The sequence below is a fragment of the Mobula hypostoma genome, chromosome 11 (assembly GCF_963921235.1).
Source record: "Mobula hypostoma chromosome 11, sMobHyp1.1, whole genome shotgun sequence".
In the NCBI taxonomy this organism is placed as follows: domain Eukaryota; kingdom Metazoa; phylum Chordata; class Chondrichthyes; order Myliobatiformes; family Myliobatidae; genus Mobula; species Mobula hypostoma.
This window is the reverse complement of record NC_086107.1, coordinates 78,133,909-78,160,848: the sequence shown is the minus strand read 5'-3', so window position 1 is coordinate 78,160,848 and position 26,940 is coordinate 78,133,909. Positions and strand designations below refer to the sequence as shown.

The window sequence follows — 26,940 nt, the reverse complement described above, 5'->3', positions numbered from 1 at the left end:
AATCGCCCTGTATCTTATTGGAGCAATTGTCTATGTGGGACCTTGTTGAAGGCCTTACTGAAATCCATGTAAACCACATCTACTGTAGAGCCCTCATTAATACAAACATGTTGTTACTTGCTCAAACAATTCAGTTGGATTACCCTTGACATAGTTATTTTGTCTGTCTCTGGTTAGATCCTGTCATTTCAAGTGATAATTAATCCTCTCCCTCAGCATTTTATCCTGGGATGTTAGGCTCACAGGTCAGTAATTACCAGGGTGTCCCTACTGCCCTTCTTGCAAAGGGGGCTACATTTGAGCCTGTCCCTGTTGAGTCTGTTTTCAGGAAATTCACAGTGAGGATTTAAAAATCCCAATTAAAATGCCAACAATCTGTTTCCCTGTCTCATAGAAACATAGAAACATAGAAAATAGGTGCAGGAGTAGGCCATTCGGCCCTTCGAGCCTGCATCGCCATTTATTATGATCATGGCTGATCATCCAACTCAGAACCCCGCCCCAGCCTTCCCTCCATACCCCCTGACCCCCGTAGCCACAAGGGCCATATCTAACTCCCTCTGAAATATAGCCAATGAACTGGCCTCAACTGTTTCCTGTGGCAGAGAATTCCACAGATTCACCACTCTCTGTGTGAAGAAGTTTTTCCTAATCTCAGTCCTAAAAGGCTTCCCCTCTATCTTCAAACTGTGACCCCTCGTTCTGGACTTCCCCAACATCGGGAACAATCTTCCTGCATCTAGCCTGTCCAATCCTTTTAGGATCTTATACGTTTCAATCAGATCCCCCCTCAACCTTCTAAATTCCAACGAGTACAAGCCCAGTTCATCCAGTCTTTCTTCATATGAAAGTCCTGCCATCCCAGGAATCAATCTGGTGAACCTTCTTTGTACTCCCTCTATGGCAAAGATGTCTTTCCTCAGATTAGGGGACCAAAACTGCACACAATACTCCAGGTGTGGTCTCACCAAGGCCTTGTACAACTGCAGTAGTACCTCCCTGCTCCTGTACTCGAATCCTCTCGCTATAAATGCCAGCATACCATTCGCCTTTTTCACCGCCTGCTGTACCTGCATGCCCACTTTCAATGACTGGTGTATAATGACACCCAGGTCTCGTTGCACCTCCCCTTTTCCTAATCGGCCACCATTCAGATAATAATCTGTTTTCCTACTTTTGCCACCAAAGTGGATAACTTCACATTTATCCACATTAAATTGCATCTGCCATGAATTTGCCCACTCACCCAACCTATCCAAGTCACCCTGCATCCTCTTAGCATCCTCCTCACTGCTAACACTGCCACCCAACTTCGTGTCATCCGCAAACTTGGAGATGCTGTATTTAATTCCCTCATCCAAGTCATTAATATATATTGTAAACAACTGGGGTCCCAGCACTGAGCCTTGCGGTACCCCACTAGTCACCGCCTGCCATTCTGAAAAGGTCCCGTTTATTCCCACTCTTTGCTTCCTGTCTGCTAACCAATTCTCCACCCACACCAATACCTTACCCCCAATACCGTGTGCTTTAAGTTTGCACACTAATCTCCTGTGTGGGACCTTGTCAAAAGCCTTTTGAAAATCCAAATATACCACATCCACTGGTTCTCTCCTATCCACTCTACTAGTTACATCCTCAAAAAATTCTATGAGATTCGTCAGACATGATTTTCCTTTCACAAATCCATGCTGACTTTGTCTGATCATTTCACTGCTTTCCAAATGTGCTGTTATCACATCCTTGATAACTGACTCCAGCAGTTTCCCCACCACTGACGTTAGGCTAACCAGTCTATAATTCCCTGGTTTCTCTCTCCCTCCTTTTTTAAAAAGTGGGGTTACATTAGCCACCCTCCAATCCTCAGGAACTAGTTCAGAATCTAACGAGTTTTGAAAAATTATCACTAATGCATCCACTATTTCTTGGGCTACTTCCTTAAGCACTCTAGGATGCAGACCATCTGGCCCTGGGGATTTATCTGCCTTCAATCCCTTCAATTTACCTAACACCACTTCCCTACTAACATGTATTTCGCTCAGTTCCTCCATCTCACTGGACCCTCTGTCCCTTACTATTTCTGGAAGATTATTTATGTCCTCCTTAGTGAAGACAGAACCAAAGTAATTATTCAATTGGTCTGCCATGTCCTTGTTCCCCATAATCAATTCACCTGTTTCTGTCTGCAGGGGACCTACATTTGTCTTTATCAGTCTTTTCCTTTTTACATATCTATAAAAGCTTTTACAGTCCGTTTTTATGTTCCCTGCCAGTTTTCTCTCATAATCTTTTTTCCCCTTCCTAATTAAGCCCTTTGTCCTCCTCTGCTGAACTCTGAATTTCTCCCAGTCACCAGGTGAGCCACTATCTCTGGCTAATTTGTATGCTTCTTCTATGTCTCCTACAGAAGCCTGGGATAAATTTCATTCAACCCTGGGAAATATTCACCTTTAAGCCCACTAATACATCAAGTACTGACTCTATCCGATCTTATTATTATTTTCTCAGTGTTCTGTTAGCATTTCCAAGTCACATTCCTGTGTTTTCTCTCTCTTCCCCCACCCCCCGCCAATTTCTTAAAGAGTGAGGTCCTGTTCATTACCATGAAACTTGTAGGAGATGTTTGAGAATGGTTAGAATTTTGACAATCCTCACAGACAAATTCCTCCTCAAAACTACGATCAGATCCAAGGATTTATTGAATTTTTAGTTCTATTAATTTCTCTAGTTATAATTTTTACACAAATGTTTATTTCTTTCAGCTCCACACTAATGCTTACCAGTGGTTGCAGGCAACAGAGTTAAGATTCCATTGACAAAAACACTGCCACTGGGGTTAGTGGAGATAATCTGTGGGACAAAAAACAAAACTTACTAAATATGTCATTTTACATATTATGGTTCATCTTTCTCAAAATCACTCATCTGTGAGAATGCAAGGTGATATTCACTTACTGTTTGAGATCCATGAGCAGTCAGTACCACTGACTTTAGACAAGTCTCAGATTCTGTTATACCACATGGCTGCAGTTCTCCCAAAACAGTGAACATTGTATTTTTGCAGTCCTGAGGTAAAATATTAGAAGAATAAGATCTTGACACCAGTAAATAACCTGCAAGGCATTCAGAATAATGTGGATGAACTCGTGGCACAATTAGAGATTGGTCAATATGATGTTGTGGGCATCACTGAGTCATGACTGAAAGGCCAGAGTTGGGAGTTTAACATCAAAGGATATACTTTGTATCAAAAGGTCAGGCAGAAAGGAATAGGTGGTGGTGTGGCTCTGTTGGCAAGAGAAGGAATTACATCTTTAGAAAGAAATGACACAGGATCAGAGAATATTGAACCTTTGTGGGCAGAGTTAAGAAACTGCAAGGGTGAAAAAACCATTATGGGAATCATATATAGACTTCCAAATAGTAGCCAAGATGTGGGGTTGAGATTGCAAAGGGAGCTGGAAAACACACATGTAGCCCCCAGGCCAGCCTCAGGGCCACTCGGCTCACTGTTGTCTAGGGAAACAGCCCTCGGCCCCGCCAAACTGGGTAATCAGTTTGTGTGGATGCTGTGTGATGTAACCCACCCCGCCCAAATAACAGACAATACACCAGATACGATTAAATGATTTACAGTTTATAGATATTACTGGAACTATATAATTAATACAATATAATAAAATATAAAAGGAAACTCAAAGGCGCCACACTTATCAAAGTTCAATCTCTTTGTGCACAAACAGTTGGAGCTCAGGACCCTTCTTTTCACCCTGCGACCCCTCGGACCACCTCGACTGGCTGCCTGGGACCAACAACGGTGGTCGACCAGATGCTCCACACGAGTCCGTCTCCGTCTCCTCTCCTCACTGAATGCCCCACTCGGGGTCTGACCCCGTTAGCGGACTCACAGCTCCTGGTCCATCCTCTGTCTCTCTCTCCCGCCTTCTCCCCCAAAACCCCGCACATACAATATCTTCAGACACACCAAAAGCATAACAACTATTCCAATTGGTTCGTAACACCTGTTTTATCAGTAACGTGATCCAAACAAACTGCTAGTGGGAGGACTTTCTCAGCAGTTAACATAACAAAGAAGCCCTTTCAATTATAACATAACAAAGAAGCCATTTTAATTATACTATGCAGTGACATATAAAAAAAGAAACCCCCTTACATATGTAATTAGGGCAAAGTCACAATTATAGTGGGGGACTTCAATATGCAAGGGAATTGGGACAATCCGGTTGGTGTTGAATCACGACAGAAGGAATTCGTTGAATGCCTACAAGATGGCTTTTTACAGCAGCTTGTGCTTGAGCCTACTTGGGGAAATGCAACCTTAGATTATGTGCAGTGTATTAAGCCAGATTTTAAGAGGGAGCTTAATGTAAAGGAACGCTAAAGAGGCAGTGATCGTAATATGATTGAATTTATACTGCAATTTGAGAGGGAGAAGCATAACTCACATGTATCAGAATCGCGAAGGAATAAAGGGAATTACAGAGGCATGAGAGAGTAGCTTGCCCAGGTGGATTGGAGGAGGATACTGGCGGGGATGACTGCAGAGCAGAGATGGCTGAGGTTTCTGGGAAGAATTCACAAGGCGCAGGATAGATATGTCCCACAGAAGAAGTTGTTCTCAATGGCAGGGATAGGCAACCATGGCTGACAAGGGAAGTTAAGGACTGCATAAAAGCCAAGGAAAGGACATATAAGGTAGCGAAAGTGAGTGGGAAGTTGAATGATTGAGAAGCTTTTAAAATCCAACAAAAGGCAACTAAAAAAGCTACAACAAGAATAAAGATTAAATATGAGGGCAAAGTAGCCAATAATATATAGCAGGATGCCAGAAGTTTTTTTCAGCTATATAAACAGTAAAAGAGAGGTGAGAGTTGATATTGGACCACTGGAAAATGATGCTGGTGAGGTAGTAATAGTGGGCAAAGAAATAGCAGATGAACTTAATGAGTACTTTGCATTAGTCTTCACTATGGAAGACACTAGTATTGTGCCAGAGGTCCATGAGTGTCAGGGAGCAGGAGTGAGTGCCATTGCTATTACAAAGGGAAAAGTGCCAGGCAGACTGAAAGGTCTTAAGGTGGCTAAGTCACCTGGGGCAGATGGACTACATCCCAAAGTTCTGAGAGATGCTGGTGAAGAGATAATGGACGCATTGGTTATGATCTTTCAAGAATCACTTGATTCTGGCATCGTCCCGGAGGACAGGAAGTTTGCAAATGACTTTCCATTCTTTAAGAAGGGAGGAAGGCAAACAAAAGAAATTATAGGCCAGTTAGCCTAACCTCAGTGTTTGGGAAAGTGTCTGAATCCATTATTAAGGATGAGGTTTCGTAGTACTTGGAGACTAATGATAAAATAAGTCAAAGTCAGCATGGTTTCTCTGAAGGGAAATCTTGCTTGACAAACCTGTTAGAGTTCTTTGAGGAAATAACAAGCAGGATGGCCAAAGAAGAGGCAGTGGATGTCATTTACTTGAATTTACAGAAGGCATTTGATAAGGTGCCACACATGAGCTGCAACAAGATAAAACCCTATGGTGTTACAGGAAATAATAGATTAGATTAGATTCAACCTTATTGTCATTGTGCCAAGTACAGATACAAAGCCAATGAAACGCAGTTAGCATCTGATCAGAAATGCAAAGAATAGTGTTATTTTCAAAATAACTGTGAAAAAAAAGTAAGTGCTACAGCACACAAATATAAAAGTACTGAGACAGTACAATATGGATGCAATATTGCTTATCACTGTGATGTGAGGTTCAGCAGGGTCACAGCCTCAGGAAAGAAGATCTTCCTGTGCCTGCTAGTGCGGGAGCGGAGGTTCCTGTAGAGCCTACCAGATGGGAGGAGAATAAAAAGTCCATGGTTAGAGTGAGATGCATTCTTGATAATGCTTTTCGCCCTGCCCAGGTAGATGTTCTCAATGGTGGGCAATTGGGTGCTGATAATCCACTGGCATGGATAGAGGAATAGTTGACAGGAGGCAGCAAGTGGGAACTATGGTAGTCTTTTCTGATGGTCTTTTCTGGTTGCCAGTGATGAGTGGTGTTCCTCAGGGCTCAGTATTGGGACTGCTGCTTTTCACATTATTTTTAAATGATTTAGATAATGGAAATTATGGCTTTGTGGCAAAGTTTACAGATGATACGGAGATAGGTGGAGGTTTAGGTAGTGCTGAGGAAGCAATGCAATTTGCAACAGGACTTAGACAAATTGGAAGACTGGGCAAAAAGTGGCAAATGGAATACAGTGGGAAATGTATGATGACGCATTTTGCTAGAAGGAATAATAGTGCGAACTATTATCTAAATGGGGAGAAAGTTCAAACATCAGAGGTGCAGAGGGTCTTAGGAGTCCTCATGCAAGACTCCTAAAAGGTTAATTTACAGGTTAACTCTGTGGTAAAGAAAGGAAGTGCAACATTGGCATTTATTTGACGGGGAATAGAATATTGGAAGGAGATAATGTTGAGCCCTTATAAGACACTAGTCAGGTCACACTTGGAGTATTGTCAACAGTTTTCAGCCCCATATCTCAGAAAGGATGTGTTGTCACTGGACAGAGTCCAGAGGATGTTCGCAAGGATGATTCCAGGAGTAAAGGGGTTAACATATGAGGAGCGTTTGGCAGCTTTGGGCCTGTACTCACCGGAATTTAGAACAATGTGGGGGGGATCTCATTAAAACCTATTGAACGTTGAAAGGTCTAAATAGGATGGATGTGGAGAGGATGTTTTCCTATGGTGGTGGTGTCCATAACTAGAGGACACAGCCTCAAAATTGAGGGGCAACCCTTTAGAACAGAAATAAGGAAGAGCATTTTTTAGCCAGAGTAGTGAATCTCTGGAATGCTTTCCCACCGACTGCAGTGCATTAGATTAGATTATGAGGACACTGAGTCCTTGTTTATTTTCATTTAGAAATGCATGCATTAAAAAATGATACAATGTTCCTCCAGTGATATCACAAAAAATATATATTTAAGGCTGGCATTGATCGTTTACCAATTGGTCAGGGCATCAAAAGATAAGGTGAGAAAACAGGTGTTTGGAGTTAAGAGGGATCAGGTTTCAGCTATGATGGAATGGCGCAGAAGATTCGATGGGCTGAATGGCCTGATTCTGCTCCAATGTCTTATGGTCTTTATGTTCAGTTGATTGAGCTTATAATTATCCAACATGCAGAACTGGTTGATTCCCTTTGTCTACTGTCGCACAGAGCCATGACCCTGATAGTGTTTCAAGGAAAACAGTCGACACATTGGCACAAATGAGCTGGTTAGTAACACAGTCTCAGGTACCACCTTTTCTCTGGAGAGAATCTATACCCGCTAAACGAACCTTAACAGTCATCAACCAACAACTTTTCACTCTGCACTTCAATGCACCCTCTGGTATTATAATGGCTAGCTAGATTTTCATTTCATTGCACTTGTGTATACAATGAATATGGCAAGGAAGCGATTTATGTCATCAGTGTTTTATGAATATGATTTGCCGATACATTAACACTGAAAAATGCTGTTAGAATTTGAATACTGCACTAAGGACAAAGCTAAGCTACAAAGAACAACTCTCTCTAACATCTTGTACAGCCAGTAATAAAACAACAACGCTGTTGGTGTAAAGTTATTGAACCTCCATTTTAATAGTTACCAAGTCACTAAAGTTCTTACCTTAGCAAGAACATAATAGCACCTTCCATGGAATATGTAATGGTTTTCATCAAATGTGTTAATGTGAGAACCTCCTTCAACGGAACAGATGCCAGGGCAGGATAGATCAGTACAGGACCATTGCCCTCCATTGCAAATACTAACAGGTTGAAAAGACAATGTTAGAAACGTTCTTTTCATAAATGAAGATAAAGATATAACAACTGGAAAAGACAGAACTGAAAATATACTATTTAGCAAAGGTCAAGTTAAAGATTTATTACCATTTACTGCACTTAGTGGAATAAGACTTTCCAGTTGCATAGGACAATCCATTGTAGGTACAAGGACACTGCTCCCTTGCAATGCATCCACCGTTGGAGATATCATCCAAAACAGTACCTAAATTTAAAAAAATTGAAGTTAGACTTGCACAGATTTAAATATTGTCCAGTATTGTTCAATTAGCATTAATGCCACATTATGCCGGTTAATGTTGTATTCAACATCATAACATAATTTCAAGTATAATGCCCCTTTATAATTAATTTTAATCCCACTTCCTATTCCCATTCCGAAATGTCTATCCATGGCCTCCTTGACTGTCGTGACAAGGCCACACTCAGGTTTGAGGAAGAACACCTATCTGGGTAGCCTCCAACCTGATGGCATGATTGTCCATTTCTCAAACTTTCGGTAATGCCCCCCCTTACCATTCCTCATCCCCTTTTCCCTCTCTCATCTTATCTCTTTGCCTGCCCATCACCAACCTTTCTTCCTCCTCTTTTTTTTCTTCCATACCACCTGTCCTCTCCTATTAGATTCCCCCTTCTACAATCGTGTATCTCTCACCAATCAACTTCCCAGCTCTCTACTTCACCCCTCCCTCTCCCGGTTTCACTCATCACCTTGTTTCTCTTTCCTCTCTCACCACCTTCTAATTCTACTCCTCATCTTCTTTTCTCCAGACCTGCTGAAGGGTTTTGGCCCGAAATGTCGACTGTACCCTTTTCCATAGATGCTGCTAGGCCTGCTGAGTTCCTGCAGCATTTTGTGTCTGTTGCTTAGATTTCCAGCATCTTTATACTTATCTTTCCATCTTGCTACCTCAACATCTCCTTTCCTCCATCTTTAACAGTGAAATGCCAGGGAATCTAATGTCAGTTGCTTCCACTGAGACAGAGTAAGAGGCCAGCTGAGATCTCTGTGGCTCAATGAACTCTCAGGAATCTCAGCAAGGGGTCTGTTTGTTGACACCTGCAGTAGACGTTGCCAGGAGCAGAGAGATTCCAACAGGACCACACTTTGTTCTCACCAGGAGGGAGCAGAGTACTGCTGCTCTCAAGCTGGTCACAAATCTCAAGGTGGCAATGGCAGAAATATTGTTGCACTGTCTTTAAAGCCAGGCTTGTGTGGTTAGCAGTGGCACTGTGGTGTTAGCAGGAGGTGTCTGACAACTCATTTTCAGCTCACAGCAAGCATCGAATGTTCGATCTAGAGCTGGCTAGGCAAATGTTGTTCAAAGTTGTCCACACTCACTGCCACTTCCTCTAGCCAGTAGTTGGAGCTCTCAAACTGTGAGTTTGTCAGTTAGTGTAGACCACAGGAGAGATACATCATGCCTTTATTTTGAAGGGAAGGAAATAATAAATAAATAATCAGGAAGAAAATGGGTTGACGAGAGAGTTGCTAATGTTCTTGAAGCTCCTGTCCTTTGACTCTTCACAAACACCTTCTCCTCCATCAGTTGTATCCAACTGTGAAGCAGGACATTGAAGCCTGCCTGAAAGTTCTGTATAGAGCAGTGTACGCATGTCCATCGTGTGTGATTTCTTACAGCCTTGGATAAAAGATAAAGGTAATACAGACAAATTCAATGGTATTCATTCGGAAGATTCCATCATCACTCCACCTTCATGTGGGTATACTCCTAAATGCCTCCTCATAATAAAACTGCGATTCTGCATGCACAATCGTTATTTTATAATTCTTTGCGACCTGCCTTCCATCTTGTCACAGATACTATGATTTCCTTTTGTTCTCTTCTCCCCTTTTCCCTTCCTCTGCAACTTACAACATATTTTGTAGGTTAACGTAATTGGGAGAAATGTACATAATTCGTAGCTACGCTTTAAGAGGCTGGTCTGACATAATGTTATGTAAATATTTTAGCACACTTTCGTGTTTGGGTTTTGGAGTTCAATAAAATATTTTATGGGTTTATTAAACTTAAAACATCTCACTTCTGTTTATTTACGAAAACTTACATTGGTGACCCCAATGCTCTGGGACAATTTGAGTTATTAAACATGTTTGCCAACAGTTGCTTTCAAACTGCTGGAGTTTTGGTACAAAATGCCGTCGCATGGTTCGTACAAGCTGATCTGCAAGAAATCTCTGCCAACAGCACCAAATTCTACTATGTGGTAGCATTGCTCAACAATTTCATGTCTGTGAGAGTGGAAAGTCTGCTTGAACAGCCGCCTGAACATGATAAATACCATCACGGAAAACTCAATTTTTTCAAACTTTTGAACTATTGGAGTCTGAGTGCGGTAATCAGTTGCTGCCCTTACCTGATCTCAGCGATGCTAGGCCTTCAGAGCTAATGGTCTCTCCTGCTGTCTCTCCTGGGAAATCACCATTCTTGTTTTATTTTTAAAGAACTCTTCATGCAGCGAATGGCTGATGAAGTTTGCATAGCTCTCACTAATGCACCTGTGAAGGACTATATGGAGCTTGCTAAAATTGCTGATAGTCTACTCTCAGCCAGGCAGTGGTGCATCATTCCAACTCTTTTCTCTACCTCAATAAACCCGGTCAGCAAAGCCTCCAATGTAAGGATGCCTGGGGCTACGGAACAGACGATGCCGGGCCTGTGTTTTTGCTACGCTTGCTTTGGTACGAACACTAGGAAGTACCGACCGCCTTCCAGCTTCAACAGTGCAAGTGCGTCGGGACATCAGACGTCTGTTGTACATTATGGACCCCCTTTCAGGGCGACGCTTCTTGTGTAATGTGGGTGCTCAAGTGATTGTGCTGCCGGCATCACCTATTGATGAGAAGGTAAAGAGCAACAAAACCTCACTGGAGGCTGATACAGACTTGTGGAACAGGATGGGTGATGCTCTGCTTCAGTGGGTGACACTACACATGGGACTTCGTCCTGGCTAAAGTGGCTAAACCTCTGCTCGGTGCAGATTTCCTGTGTGCCTGTTGGTCGATCTTAAGAACTGCTGGCTTGTGGATGTCAAGGACTTTGGGTCATTACCCTGCATCTCCTCAACAACTCCCTCCATCAAGTGCATACACGACCGCATCTGAGTTTAGTCGACTGCTTAGCAAATTCCCAAACCTCACCAAGCCCTCATTCTCCACAACCCAAGCCCTCTTTCTCCACAACGGTCACAAAACATGGAGTCAAGCACCACATTACCACAACTGGCCGACCAGTCTATACTGGCGCATGTAGCCTGGACCCAGAGAACCTGGCAACCGCAAAGTCCAAGTTTTGCCAGGGTGGAAAGACTTGGCATTGTATGCTGGTCAAATAGCCCCTGGGCTTCACCCCGTCCATATGGTCCCTAAGTCCAGTGGTCATTGCCGCCCATGTGGTGATTACTGACGGCTTAATGAGGCCACCATCCCCAATCATTACCCAATCCCACACATCCAAGACATTTTGGCTCATTCAGCCAGTTAGTTAAGTTTTTCCAAAGTCAATCTAGTTAGGGGGCTGCCATCAAGTACCCGTATGCCTGAAGGACATTCCTAAAATGGCTGTGATAACCCCATTTGGCCTCTGTGTTTCCGTGCACGCTGTTTGGATGGAAAAGTGCAGCATAGGCTTTCCGATGGCTGATGGGCTCTATATTAAAAGGCTTAGATTTTCATTTTGTTTACTTGGATGACATACTTGTCACCAGTGTGTCCAAATCTGAGCACATATTTCATCTCTGTACACTTTTCGAGCCCTTAATCCAAGGTTAATAAAATTGATTATTAACCCTGCTAAATGACAGCTTGAGGTGTCAATCATTGATTTCCTTAGCCATTGCATCTCTGCAGAAGGTGCAAAATCCCTCCCATCGAAAGTAGCCACTGTTATGGATTTCCCACCACCCTGCACTACTGAAAAACCACAGGAGTTTTTAGTCATGGTGAAGTTCTGTTACCGCTTCATTCTGTGAGCTGCTGAACTTATGCTCCCCCTATATAATGCGTTTAAAGGCAATATCCCTAATCACTTGCTTGAAGGTCAGCGGGCATGACCAGGGTATCTGATGAAATGAGCTTTTTGTAACACAATTCTACTGTTGCACCCACTCCCCAATGCACCGATAGCCATTACTACTGATGCCTCAGAGGTGTGTGGCAGCCATTTGCCGCCTCCAGCTGCCAGCTCCATCCTCATGAAAGGAAGTACAGTGCGTTTGACTATGAACTACTTGGTCTCTATCCAGCTGTCCGCCACTTTTGTTTCCTTCCAGTTGCTTGCCATTTCACTGTGTTTGCTGACCACAAATCCCTCGCGCACATGAAAACCAAAATATCAGACTTTTGATCTGCACAGCAGCAACACCAACTAGCCTACATATCTGAGTTCACAACAGATATACAACATAATATGCCATGGCTTATTGTCTTTCACGGGCATCTGTTGAGGCCGTACACATTAGGGTTAACTCTGCTGGCATGGTAGCTGACCAAGCAATTGACCCAGAGGTTCTGACTTACCAACAGCAGCCATGTGCCTGCAGTTGGCTGACCTTAAGGTCGAGGACCTTAAGATTGGCTTGCGCTGTGTGATCGCTCAACTGGTCACCCTTGCCCCATCATGTCCGCAAACTGGAGACAGACTGCTTTCAATTCCATATATGGTCCCTAACATATGGGTGGGAAGGCTTCACCAAGGCTTGGTTGTACTGAAGTTTGTTTGGCAAGGTTTCAGAAAGAACATGTGGGATTGCACTGCAGCCTGTGTAGAGTGGCAGTGGGCAAAAATTAACCATCATGTTCAAGTGCTAAAGGCACCTTTTGAGGTCCCTGATCCACAGTTTGACCATGTCAAAGTGCAGCTTGTTGATCCTCTTTCTGCGCCCCCCCCCCACGGGGATTCACGCACCTCCTTACCTTGGTGGTCCATACCAGCAGGTGGCCAGATGTCATCCCTCTAGCAGCAATGACGGCCACAGAAGTGACTCAAGTGTTCATCAGCACCTGGGTTGCTCGGTTTGGCACCCATCTGGTATTTCCTCTGACCCAATTCCTATCAGACCTCTGAGCTGTGATGGCCCAGAACCTTGGTGTTAGGCTACATCACACCATAACTTATCACCGACAGTCCAATGTCCTATGTGAGTAGTTACACTACACCTTAAAGGATGCTCTGAGAGCTTCCCTGACCAATGAGTTTTGGTGTGATCGTCTCCCTTGGGTCCTGCTGGGGCTCAGAACAGCTCCAAAAGAGGATCTGCAGTCATCCTTGGCTGAGTTGGTATACAGGCAGGTGTTAAAAGCGCCAGGTGATTTCAGTCCTGAGACCATGATCGCCTGGTCAGCCTCTCAACAGCATTCCACCCTCCTCAGTAAATTTGATTCCTTTTCACCTATTCCTACCTCCCATCATGGCATACCAGCAGTCTTGGGTTCCTGTTGGAACCAACATCCCCTTAGGCCCCCTTATAATGGCCTGTTATGCATTTTGGAATGAGGAGAAAAGATTTCTATTATAGATAAGAGGGGTAAATCTGAACATATTTTGGTAGGTTACCTTAAACTGGCCTAAGATTTGGAATATTCCACTGCCTTGCCCCCAGCATCACAAGATGACCATGAGCGTGCCAACACACCTCTGGATGAGGCAGAGGTACCCATGAAACACAGGACCCAAGCTGGGCAGCTCATCAGACCTCCAGATGGGTTCACAATGCCAGTTTTAGTGAATTCTGGTTCGGGGGGGAGGGGGTTACTGTGTAGCGTAAGACAACTGGGAGAAATGTACATAATTCACACTGGCTTGACATAATTCTCTCTACTCATTGACAACACAGATTGCCATCCAGTGTTGTGGGTGTGAAGCATAAACCCCTTTCTGCGAGTAATGAAACCTGCTCATCCTAAGGGACAGGTCTGATGTGATGACGTTGTTGCAGTAGGATTTTTGGTGCGCTTTTGTGTTTAGGTTTTGGAATTCAATAAAATGTGTTACTGGTTTCATTAAACATAAAATGTCTCACTTTGGTTTATTTGTGAAAGCTTGCAATTTTATCTTTAAGTATCCCCAGTTCCATTGAAAGGTGATTGAGCTGAAACACTGTTTACGTTTACTGATATTGCCTGACTTGTTGAGCAGCCAAAACCTTCTGTCTTTTTATTTTGGATTTCTAACACCCAGTTTGTTTTGTAATGATGTATGCAGTGTGAAAATATTGATGAGTCAAGTTGAACAGGTTTCATTACTTGTTGCCCTCTCCAGAAAGGGGCTTATGCTACATACTTTATACTTTATTGTCGCTGAACAATTGATACTAGAACGTACAATCATCACAACGATATTTGATTCTGCGCTTCCCACTCCCTGGAGTACAAATCGATAGTAAATATTAAAAATTTAAATTATAAATCATAAATAGAGAATAGAAAATGGAAATAGACAATAGACAATAGGTGCAGGAGTAGGCCATTTGGCCCCTCGAGCCAGCGCCGCCATTCACTGTGATCATGGCTGATCATCCACAATCAGTATCCAGTTCCTGCCTCATCCCCATAACCTTTGATTCCACTATCTTTAAGAGCTCTATCCATTTCTTTTTTGAAAGCATCCAAAGACTTGGCCTCCACAGCCTTCTGGGGCAGAGCATTCCATATATCTACCACTCCCTGGGTGAAAAAGTTTTTCCTCAACTCCGTTCTAAATGTCCTATGCCTAATTCTTAAACTGTGGCCTCTGGTTCTGGACTCACCCATCAGTGGGAACATGCTTCCTGCCTGCAGCATGGCAAATCCCTTAATAATCTTATATGTTTCAATAAGATCCCCTCTCAGCCTTCTAAATTCTAGAGTATACAAGCTCAGTCGCTACAATCTTTTGATATATGACAATCCCGCCATCCCGGGAATTAACCTTGTGAACCTACGTTGCACTCCCTCAATAGCAAGAATGTTCTTCCTCAAATTTGGAGACCAAAACTGCACATAGTACTCCAGGTGTGGTCTCACCAGGGCCCTGTACAGCTGCAGAAGGACCTCTTTGCTCTTATACTCAATTCCCCTTGTTATGAAGGCCAGCATGCCATTAGCTTTCTTCACTGCCTGCTGTACTTGCATGCTTGTTTTCAGTGACTGATGTACAAGAACACCTAGATCTCGATGTGCTTCCCCTTTTCCTAACTTGACTCCATTTAGATAATAATCTGCCTTCCCGTTCTTACCACCAAAGTGGATAACCTCACACTTATCCACATTAAGCTGCATCTGCCATGCATCTGCCCACTCACCCAGCCTGTCAAAGTCACCCTGCATTCTCATAACATCCTCCTCACATTTCACACTGCCACCCAGTTTTGTGTCATCGGCAAATTTGCTAAAGTTACTTTTAATTCCCTCATCTAAATCATTAATATATATTGTAAACAGCTGCGGTCCCAGCACTGAACCCTGCGGTACCCCACTGGTCACCGCCTGCCATTCTGAAAGGGACCCGTTAATCACTACTCTTTGTTTCCTGTCAGCCAGCCAATTTTCAATCCATGTCAGTACTCTGCCCCCAATACCATGTGCCCTAATTTTGCCCACTAATCTCCTATGTGGGACTTTATCAAAGGCTTTCTGAAAGTCCAGGTACACTAGCTCTCCCTTGTCCATTCTCATAGTTACATCCTCAAAAAATTCGAAAAGATTAGTCAAGCACGATTTCCCCTTTGTAAATCCATGCTGACTTGGACCAATCCTGTTACTACTATCCAGATGTGTCGTAATTTCATCTTTTATAATTGACTCCAGCATCTTTCCCACCACCGACGTCAGGCTAACCAGTCTATAATTCCCTGTTTTCTCTCTTCCTCCCTTCTTGAAGAGAGGGACAACATTAGCCACCCTCCAATCCACAGGAACTGATCCTGAATCTATAGAACATTGGAAAATGATTACCAATGCGTCCACGATTTCTAAAGCCACCTCCTTAAGTACCCTGGGATGCAGACCATCATGTCCTGGGGACTTATCAGCCTTCAGACCCAACAGCCTATCCAATACCATTTTCTGTACCAAATTCTGGTCTTCAGGTGTTATACTTAAATGCACGCAGCATAAGGAATAAGGTGGATGATCTTGTCATACAGCTACAGATCGGCAGGTATGATATTGTGGCCATCACTGAGACCTGGCTAAAGGATACATGTCTCTGGGAGCTGAACGTCCAAGGATACATGGTGTATCGGAAAGATAGGAACGTAGGCAGAGGGGGAGGCGTGGCTTTATTGGTAAGAAATGATATTAAATCATTAGAAAGAGGTGATTTGGATCAGAAGGTGCAGAATCTTTATGGGTTGAGCTAAGAAATTGCAAGGGTAAAAGGACCCTGATGGCAGTTATTTATAGGCCTCCAAACAGCTGCAGGGATGTGGGCTACAAATTACAACAGGAAATAGAAAAGGCTTGTCAGAAGGGCAGTGTTATGATAATTGTAGGGGATTTTAACATGCGAGTGGATTGGGAAAATCAGGTCGGCACTGGATCTCAAGAGAGAGAATTTGTAGAATGTCTGCCAGATGGCTTTTTAGAACAGCTCATTGTTGAGCCCACTAGGGGATCGGCTGTACTGGATTGGGTATTGTGTAATGAACCGGAGGTGATTAGAAAGATTGAGGTGAAGGAACCCTTAGGAGACAGTGATCATAACATGATTGAGTTCATTGTGACATTTGAAAAAGAGAAGCCGAAATCTGATGTATTTCAGTGGAGTAAAGGAAATTACAGTGGCATGAGAGAGGAACTGGCCAAAATTGACTGGGAAGGGACACTGGCGGGAAAGACGGCAGAGCAGCAGTGGCTGGAGTTTATGCGAGAAGTGAGGAAGGTGCAAGACAGGTATATTCCAGAAAAGAAGAAATTTTTGAATGGAAAGAGGATGCAACCATGGTTGACAAGAGAAGTCAAAGCCAGAGTTAAAGCAAAGGAGAGGGCATACAAGGAAACAAAAATTAGTGGGAGGACAGAGGATTGGGAAGTTTTAAAAATCTTACAAAAGGAAACTAAGAAGGTCATTAAGAGAGAAAAGATTAACTATGAAAGGAAGCTAGCAAATAATATCAAAGGGGATACTAAAAGATTTTTAAAGTATATAAAGAGTAAAAGACAGGTGAGAGTAGATATAGGACCGATAGAAAATGATGCTGGAGAAATTGTAATGGGAGATAAGGAGATGGCAGAGGAACTGAACAAGTATTTTGCATCAGTCTTCACTGAGGAAGACATCAGCAGTATACCGGACACGCAAGAGTGGCAGGGAAGAGAAGTGTGCGCAGTCACGATTACGACAGAGAAAGTACTCAGGAAGCTGAGTAGTCTAAAGGTAGATAAATCATCCGGACCAGATGGAATGGACCCGCGTGTTCTGAAGGAAGTAGCTGTGGAGATTACGGAGGCATTAGCGATGATCTTTCAAAAGTCGATAGATTCTGGCATGGTTCTGGATTGTAACCTATTACAATTTTTTTGAGGAAATTACCAGTAGGCTAGACAAGGGAGATGCAGTGGATGTTGTATATTTGAATTTTCAGAAGGCCTTTGACAAGGTGCCACATATGAGGCTACTTAACAAGTATGGAATTATGGGAAAGTTACATACGTGGATAGAGCGTTGGTTGATTGGCAGGAAACAGAGAGTGGGAATAAAGGGATCCTATTCTGATTGGCTGCCGGTTACCAGTGGTTTTCCACAGGGGTCCGTGTTGGGGGCCGCTTCTTTTTACATTGTACATCAACGATTTGGATTATGGAATAGATGGCTTTGTGGCTAAGTTTGCTGACAATACGAAGATAGGTGGAGGGGCCGGTACTGCTGAGGAAACGGAGAGTCTGCAGAGAGACTTGGATAGATTGGAAGAATGGGCAAAGAAGTGGCAAATGAAGTACAATGTTGGAAAGTATATGGTTATGCACTTTGGCAGAAGTGATAAACGGGCAGACTATTATTTAAATGGGGAAAGAATTCAAAGTTCTGAGATGCAACGGGACTTGGGAGTCCTTGTACAGGATACCCTTAAGGTTAACCTCCAGGTTGAGTCGGTATTGAAAAAAGGGAATGCAATGTTGGCATTCATTTCCAGAGGAATAGAGTATAGGAGCAGGGATGTGATGTTGAGGCTCTATAAGGCACTGGCGAGACCTCACTTGGAGTACTGTGGGCAGTTTTGGTCTCCATATTTAAGAAAGGATGTGCTGACGTTGGAGAGGGTACAGAGAAGATCCACTAGAATAATTCTGGGAATGAGCGGGTTAACACATGAGGAGCATTTGTCCGTTCTTGGACTGTATTCCTTGGAGTTTTGAAGAAAGAGGGGAGACCTTATAGAAACATTTTCAATGTTGAAAGGCATGGACAGAGTGGATGTGGCAAAGTGGTTTCCCATGATGGGTGAGTCTAGTACGAGAGGGCATGACTTAAGGATTGAGGGGCGCCCATTCAGAACAGAAATGCGAAGAAATTTTTTTTAGTCAGAGGGTGGTGAATCTATGGAATTTGTTGCCACAGGCAGCAGTGGATGTCAAGTCATTGGGTGTATTTAAGGCAGAGATTGATAGGTATCTGAGTAGCCAGGGCATCAAAGGTTATGGTGAAAAGGCAGGGGAGTGGGACTAAATGGGAGAATGGATCAGCTCATGATAAAATGGCGGAGCAGACTCGATGGGCCGAATGGCCGAGTTCTGCTCCTTTGTCTTGCCTCGTCTTATTTCCTTTCTAATATAAATTTCCTTCAATTCATCCATTACCTTAGGTCCTTTGGCCACTATTACATCTGGGAGATTGTTTGTGTCTTCCCTAGTGAAGACAGATCCAAAGTAGCTGTTCAACTCGTCTGCCATTTCCTTGCTCCCCATAATAAATTCACCCGCTTCTGTCTTCAAGGGCCCAATTTTGGTCTTAACTATTTTTTTCCTTTTCACATACCTAAAGAAGCTTTTACTATCCTCCTTTACATTCTTGGCTAGTTTACCTTTGTACCTCATTTTTTTCTCCTCATATTGCCTTTTTAGTTACCTTTTCTTGCTCTTTAAAAGTTTCCCAATTCTTCGGCTTCCCACTCGTCTTTGCAAAGTAAGGTAGTGCAAAAAAAATGAGAGGCAGGTCCGGATATTTGGAGGGTACGGCCCAGATCTGGGTCAGGATCCGTTCAGCAGTCTTATCACAGTTGGAAAGAAGCTGTTCCCAAATCTGGCCGTACGAGTCTTCAAGCTCCTGATCCTTCTCCCGGAGGGAAGAGGGACGAAAAGTATGTTGGCTGTGTGTGTTACCCACCACACAAGATGGCAATCTGTGTTGTCACCAATGAGTAGAGAATTATGCAGCGTATGGAGGGATATGCACCTTGTGAAGGCAGAAGGGATTTGTTGAATTCAGTGTCAATAGCTTAATTAGCTGAGTGTACTATCATGGGCCAAAGGGCCTGTTCCTATCCCATGCTGTTTTGTGTTCCATGTTCAAGTTACTGGCTTGAAGCTTTACCAAAACAATTAATGGTAGTCTACTCGTCAGTGCTAGGCCTTTACTGATATTTACCTCTTATGGGCTAATTTCATTGTAGTGAGATTCTTCTGGATTTGCTAATAAAAGTTCAAGCATGCTTCTGCTGAGTTTTTCAGAACCAAAGGCAAGTTTGCTTATGTAAATCAGTAAAGCCTCTTACAATTAAGAAAGTGATGCCTTCTCTGCAGTTCTATCACTGCTCCATGGCCAGTCTATCCTCTGCTGTGACCTACTCACCTGTGCAGGCAGCTATTTCTAATTTTATTTCAGATTTTCAGTATCTACCATTGATTCATGGTCAAATTATTGTAATCTGTGTTCCAAATGAATCTTTGGAAGTCAAGAATGTTGGTTACAGCTGTAAATCCAGTCTATAAAGGTAATCGTAGTCATCTCATACAAAACCACAGATAATAGCAAACTGCAATGACAATAATTAACCTACACAACAGCTAGATTCAGGGGGCATGACACCTGCTACTAAAAAGTAAGAAGTTTACAAAAAATACAGAAGCACAGCAATTTCATCATAATAACTGAAAAATTCTCTAAATAACTACATGTACATAGGTGATTATATAAATCTATGTAGGGGTGTGTGTGTGTGTATGTATATATATATTTATACACACACACATATACATACTCAGACATGCTCGGACACAGACATGCACACACCCTTCCTTCCAACCCCCCACCCACTCCCAAAACAGTTAACAAATTCATGTCCCCTCTCCACTACACTATCTACTTGTTGCTCGCACACTCCTCCCATTGGGTCCCGTTAACCCATCCCTGACTTTTCCTGTCTGCCTCTTCCCCTCCCTTAGGTAGTTCCATTCACCATCTTCCTTTCACATCACCTGCCTTCACCCTCACTTCACAGACTCTGTCACTACTTCCACTCTTTCATCCCTTACCTGACTCCATCTATCAATCACTCTCCACCACTGGATCCACCTATCGCCTACTAGTGCTTGCTTTCCCTCCCACTCACGTCTTTATACTGGTTATCTGCACTACTCTCTCAGTCCTGATACAGGGCCCTATGCTGTCATGTTGACAGTCACCCTGCTTCCACAGATTATGCCTGGTCTGCTGAGTTCACTTTTTGCTTTAATTCCTAACTTTTACTTGCAGTGCAGTGCTTCGAGCTGTAATTAATTTGTAACAATCCTACTGCTAATCAATAGCAACAGCTTCCAGTTGTGCAGACCCACAATTTATTAAAAGATGTCCCAAAGCTCTTCACAGGAGGGATATAGAGCTTAGATTTTGTCTCTTTGGTTCAGTGATCAGCACATCCCACATCAGTGCCGCAGTAATAGAGGTAAATTATAAGATACTGCAAGTGGTGCTAAACTAACAAAACCATAAAATACTGACAATGGACATCTAAAAGTCATGAAGCAGAACAATAAAATATTTTCTGTTGAATGTGTGATGGTCTAGATACCTTTAACCAAAACGTTATATGGTCATATGAAGCTTACTCTCTGCCTGCATCAGAGCAGGAAAATATAGTCACAAGCCATGATATTTTCTGATGTTTGGTATCTTACCGGGAGGGCAGAAGCAGCCATCAATGCAGTGGTCATCACAGATATGACTCCTGTCAGGATTTGAGCAAGTATCTGCACATGAAGTCCCGCATTCTTCATAGATCATATTTAGCTGGCATGTTTCCTCTAAAGAGAGGGAAAATGACCTGCTTTAGATTCATCATCATTTACATATGTAAATAAGCACATCAGGAATAAAACAAATAGATTGGGGGAGATTACTTTAGAAGGTACTTGCCACATAAATCTTTCCCTCTCCAGTTGGCCGGTTTCCCTCCAACATGGGCACACTGTCTAGAAAACTCTGACAGGGTTTCACAGAGGCAGGATGATGATTTATTCAAATCTGTGCATAGGCATAAGTCCAGTGTGCAGCTCTTGATGAAGGATGATACATCCAGTATGTTGTAGCAGCTAGAAAACTCTGGCCTTGAGAGTATACTTTCACATACAGATTTCTGTAAAGGCAAATTATTTAATGGGGATAAGAATGAAAATCAGAATTCAGCATAGAAACAAGCCCTTCAACCCACCATGTTATGCTGAATTAATCAAGCTAATGATGCCTAATTAAATTAATCTGTCCATATCTGTAATGAGGTGACCAGAGTAGAATGCAATACTCCAGATACAGCCAAATCAGTTTTATAAAGCTGTAGTATAATTTCCTGACTCTTGAACTCTGTTCTTGACTAATGAAGGCAAACATGAAGCACCACCTTTGCCATGCTGTAAACTTGTACAGCCACTTTCAGGGAGCTGTGGACTTGGACCCCAATATCTTCTGTACATCATCCTGTAAAATGGTTACTTATTCATGAGCTTGGTAACTACTTCTCTCAAGAAATTTGTAAAATGTCAAGGCATTCGCTATGTCTACTGCCCTCATTAAACTTTTTGGTCACTTCGTCAAAAAGTTCAATCAAATTCTTGAGGCATGATCAGTCATACACAAAGCCCAGCTTAATCAGTCCTTTTCTCTTGCAACCTTCTCCAGTAGGTTACCTATCACAAATGCTAGGCTTACTGGTCTATGGTTCCCTTGTTTTGCTCTGCAGCCCTTTCTAAATAAAGTCATAGCATTAGCAAACTCCAGTCTTCTGGAATCTCATCCATCACTAATGAAGGAGCGTATAACTCGGTCAGGGTCCCGCATTTTCTCCTCTAGCTTCCCAGGGTGATTTTGGATATTCATTATCTAGCCCTGGAAATTTACCTCCCTACATACTTCTTAATGCCTCTATTACCTTCTCTGTAATGCAGGCTATCCCTGAGACATCCACATTAACAGAACAGGCTTTCCCGGCCTTTCGAACCACACTGCCCCAGCAAATCCTGATTCAGAATAGAAAATTGGTTCTATACTGCAGCACACAGAGAGGGAGTGATGAGCATGCAGTAGTGAGGTAAAAGGACCCTATGGGGTAAGGATAAGGCAATGAACATCTGTAACAGGCTTGAGTGGGTGGAGCCACAATCTGCAGGCCAATGTGAACAATAGTAAACTCATACAACAGGAATTCTGCAGATGCTGGATATTCAAGCAACACACATCAAAGTTGCTGGTGAACGCAGCAGGCCAGGCAGCAACTTTGATGTGTGTTGCTATAGTAAACTCATGCCTGTTTCATGAAACTCTAGGATGGAGGATTACCATTGTATATACAAGTTAAAAGTGGAACCGTACACAGCTCACATGGAACATAGTTGCTGAAGCTTGACACTACAAAGAGCTTCCTCACTATGCATACGTGGTACAAGCAGTACAGAGGTAGAGAGAGGTGGGGAAGTAAATTGGAAATAGTGTAAGAATAATGAAAACTTTGGAGGAACACTCGGTTTAGGATGAGTGACTCTCCTGTTGATGTCAGCTTGAAATAAAGAGAGAATATGTTCTGAAGGTAAATTCTAGACTCTGTATGAATTATTTCCATCCACAGAAATCAGGACAGAAGTGTACTTATTGAGAAAAAATGCCGGGATGGAATTTTACTTTCTTGGTACAAAAAGCCGACACGATGTCATAGTGGTTAGCACAGCACCAGCGTCCCAGGGTCCAATTCCTGCCACTGTCTGTAAGAACTTTTACATGTTCCCTGTCACCGTGTGGGTTTCCTTTGCGTGCTCCGGCTTCTTCCCACAATCCAAAGGCATATCGGTCGCAGGTTAATTGGTCACTGTAAATTGTCCTGTGATTAGGCGGGGATTGCTGGTCAGTTCAGCTCGAAGGGCATTTTCTGTCCTGTGTCTCAATCAATCAATCAATCAATAAATAAATAGCTAGATACATAAATACCAAGAAATGATCTGAGGCTTTAGCCTGCTCTAGGATGCTACAGGTGACACTCACATAATGGCCATTCAGGTAATGGGAATTCACCTTTACAGAATTCACAAATCACTATCAAAAAATTTCAGTTATGGAATAAAATTTGTGCTCATGGAATTTATGTAAAGAAAATGAGTAAAATCTATTTCTCAACTTGCATTTTTAGATGTATACACACATGATAAAGTTTAACATCATAGAAAATCATCATAAGGACTATTTTCTAGTAGGGCATTTATCCTCCCAGATGGGGATTGCCTGCAGTGGAAAGAAACCATTTTTTAAACCTGTAAGCATCAGTTGTAACATTGACAGAGCAGAATTAAATTGACTATAGGAGGTGGAGTTGAATGAAAGAGAATGACCCACTCACAAATTCTGAACAATTTTTTGCACTGTCAGATGGCACATCCTTGCATTGTTCTGTGGGGCCGTTCAGTTTTTGCAAATTTCCATACTGGATAGGAGTCAGGTGATAGCCTGTAATCAATGATGGACAATGAATAAATGCTATACATCCAATATTAGCTAAATTACAACTAAATGCTATCCATTATACATACCATTTGAAAAAAATTCATTATCACGTATGCCATTAAAGTCACCACATAATCCGCAAGTTGTATTGACAAACTGCTGACTCAGTTCAAGCTAATGCAAAAGAAAGAATGCTTTTAGAAAAGTACTGTCAGTCTCATTTCAAGTAAGTTATTAAAAATATTGTTTTCAGTAAGAAAGCTTTGAAAAGAGCTGAATAGTTAGACATGATTGCTTTATTTGTTCATTTTCTGGATCTGGACATGACCGGCAAGGCAAGGTAAGCATTTATTGCCCATTCCTAATTGCCATTAATAAGATGGTGGTGAGCCTTAAATTGCTGTAATCTTACTGGTGAAGATGTACTCACAGCGCTGTTAAAGAGGAAGTTCCAAGATCAGGGCACAGTAATGATGAAAGACTAGCAAGAAATTTCCAAGTGATGTTGATATTTCCAAGTGAAGTAACTTGTAATGCTACTGTGCCAATGTAATTTCTGTTGGGATCAATACAGTATCTATCTATCTATATGTACTTTTCAGGTGGTGGGGTTCTGATACAGTTGGTGGTACAGGTTGTGGGTTTGGGAGGTTCTCTTAGTCAGAATGAATAACATGTTCTATTTATAGACGTTGAATCCTACTGCCAAGGTGTACCAACTAATGAATGTTTGGGGCATTGAATATGAGGCTGATTAAGAGAGATGTTTTTTCCTTGATGGTGCTAAACCTCTTAAATTATTGGAATTGCACTCAACCAGGTGAGTGAGAAGTATTACATCATTCTCCTGATATGTGCCCTGCAATCGGTGGAAAAGGCATTCGGTGTCAGGAAGTAAGTTAGTTGTTTCTGCCTTCTCAGTGTTTGACTTGCATTTGTAGCCATAGCTTTACTAAACTGGTTCTGATGAGTCTCATAGCCTTTCACTGCCTACAAGTCACGATGTAAGATTCTCCCCTTACGGTTGACATCATCTTAGACAAATAGCCCTATAGATAGGCATGCAGATCCAGCCTTGAGTACGCAATCCTGTATCACAAACGTATGGTTGGTGCAGTGCTACCATCCGATTTGATTTAATTCTTCAAGACTTTTCCTTTGACATGAGGCTGCTTAACAAGATCCCATAGTATTTCAGGAGAGATATTAGCATGGATAAAACAGTTGCTGATTGACAGGAGGAAAAGAATATGAATAAAGAGAGCCTTTTCTGGTTGATTGCTGGTGAGTAGCAGTGTTCTACAGGGATCTGTGTTGGGACTGCTTTTTACATTATATGTCAATAACTTGGATGATGGAATTGAGGGCTTTGTTGCAAAGTTTGCGGATGATACAAATATAGTCGGAGGGGCAGATAGTTTTGAAGAAGAAAGGCTACAGACAAAAGGGGCAAAGAAGTGGAAGCTGGATACAGTGTCAGGATGTGTCTGGTCATGTATTTTGGTGGAAGAAATAAGTGGAGAGAAAATTGCTCCTCCAACCAGAGTTTAGCCTCATCATGGCAGTAGAGGAGGCCATGTATGGACATATCTGAATGGTAATGGGAAGCAGAGTTGAAGTGGGTGGCTACCGGGAGATCCTGTCAGTTATGGTGCACGGAGCGGAGGTGCTCGACGGAGTGGTCCCTCAACCTGCGTCAGGTTTCACTGATGTAGAAGAGGCCGCACTGGGAGAACCAAATGCAGTAGATGACCCCAACAGACTCACAAGTGAAGTGTTGCCTCACTAAGTTGGAGGAGCAACACCTCATATACTGTCTAGGTAGTCTCCAGCCCCTTGGTATGAACATAGAATTCTCCAACTTCCAGTAATTCCTTCCCCCCCCCTTCCTCTATCCCTATTTCACTCTGCCTCCTCCGCCAGCTGCCTATCACCTCCCTCATGGTTCCGCCTCCTTCTACTACCCATTGTGTTTTCCCCTATTCCTTCTTCACCTTTCCTGCCTATCACCTCCCTGCTTCCCCTCTCCCACCCCTTTATCTTTCCCCTTACTGGTTTTTCACCTGGAACCTACCAGCCTTCTCCTTCCCACCCTCCCCCACCTTCTTTATAGAGCCTCTGCCCCTTCCCTCTACAGTCCTGATGAAGGGTTCCGGCCTGAAACGTCGACTCATCGTTTCCACGGATGCTGCCCGACCTGCTGAGTTCCTCCAGAGTGTTGTGAGTGTTGCTTTGATCCCAGCATCTGCAGAGTATTTCGTGTTAAGGATGTAATGTTGATGCTTTATAAAGCACTGGTGAAGCCTCACTTGGAGTATTATGAGCAGTTTAGAGCCTTTTATCTGAGAAAGGACGTGCTGACGTTGGAGAGGGTTCAGAGGAGGTTCACAAAAATGATTCTGGGATGGAAAGGCTTGTCATATGAAAAGCATTTGATGGCTCTAGACCTGTATTCACTGGAATTCAAAAGAATGAGGGCTGACCTCATTGAAACCTAACGAATGTTGAATGGCCTTGATAGAGTGGATGTGGAGAGGATGTTTACCATGGTGGGGGTGTCTCAGACTAGAGGATACAGCCTCAAAGGTTTTCCTTTTAGAACTGAGATGAGGAGGAGTTTCTTTCACAGATAGTGATAAATCTGTGGAATTCATTGCCACAGGCTGCTGTGGAGGCCAAGTCACTGAGTATATTTTAGACAGATGTTGATAGATTCTTGATTAGTCAGAGCAAGGAGGAATATGGGGAAAAGGCTGGAGTTTGGGGCTGGGAGGGAAAATGGATCAGCCATGATGAGATGGCAGAGCATACTTGATGGGCCAAATGACCTAAATCTGCTCCTATATCGTATAGTCTTACGGCTCCTCCCAGATTTGAAATACTCTACCACCTGAAGAAAAAGATGGCAAATACATATGTCCTTTCCTAGCAAATACTTTCTCACAGCACCTATCAATCACCCACTCATCGTTGCACAGTTTAGGTCTCCACAGACCTACACTATTCTGGCAAAAGGAAGTCACTCACTGCAAGTCTCTGACCTGATCCCATTGCCACAGTATTTGCATGGACAAAAATGTTTCTCAAGGTACTGAATGTGGATGACACAACATGTCCAGTAATCACAGTAGATACATAGTTATGAAA

General features: G+C 42.8%; 1 protein-coding gene across 1 annotated transcript in view; it reads right to left on the bottom strand.

Moving 5' to 3' along the window:
- The window catches only part of LOC134353480 (mucin-2-like), a 182,926-nt gene that overhangs the window by 151,593 nt on the left and 4,393 nt on the right, over positions 1-26,940 (bottom strand). Inside the window, exons 5-12 of the mRNA XM_063061484.1 lie at positions 23,880-23,967; positions 23,690-23,796; positions 21,226-21,445; positions 20,988-21,113; positions 7,961-8,078; positions 7,698-7,836; positions 2,956-3,066; positions 2,781-2,850 (exon numbers count right to left, since the gene is read on the bottom strand). Of these exons, the coding sequence (XP_062917554.1) occupies positions 2,781-2,850; positions 2,956-3,066; positions 7,698-7,836; positions 7,961-8,078; positions 20,988-21,113; positions 21,226-21,445; positions 23,690-23,796; positions 23,880-23,967 (979 nt within the window). The remainder of the gene's footprint in view (positions 1-2,780; positions 2,851-2,955; positions 3,067-7,697; positions 7,837-7,960; positions 8,079-20,987; positions 21,114-21,225; positions 21,446-23,689; positions 23,797-23,879; positions 23,968-26,940) is intronic.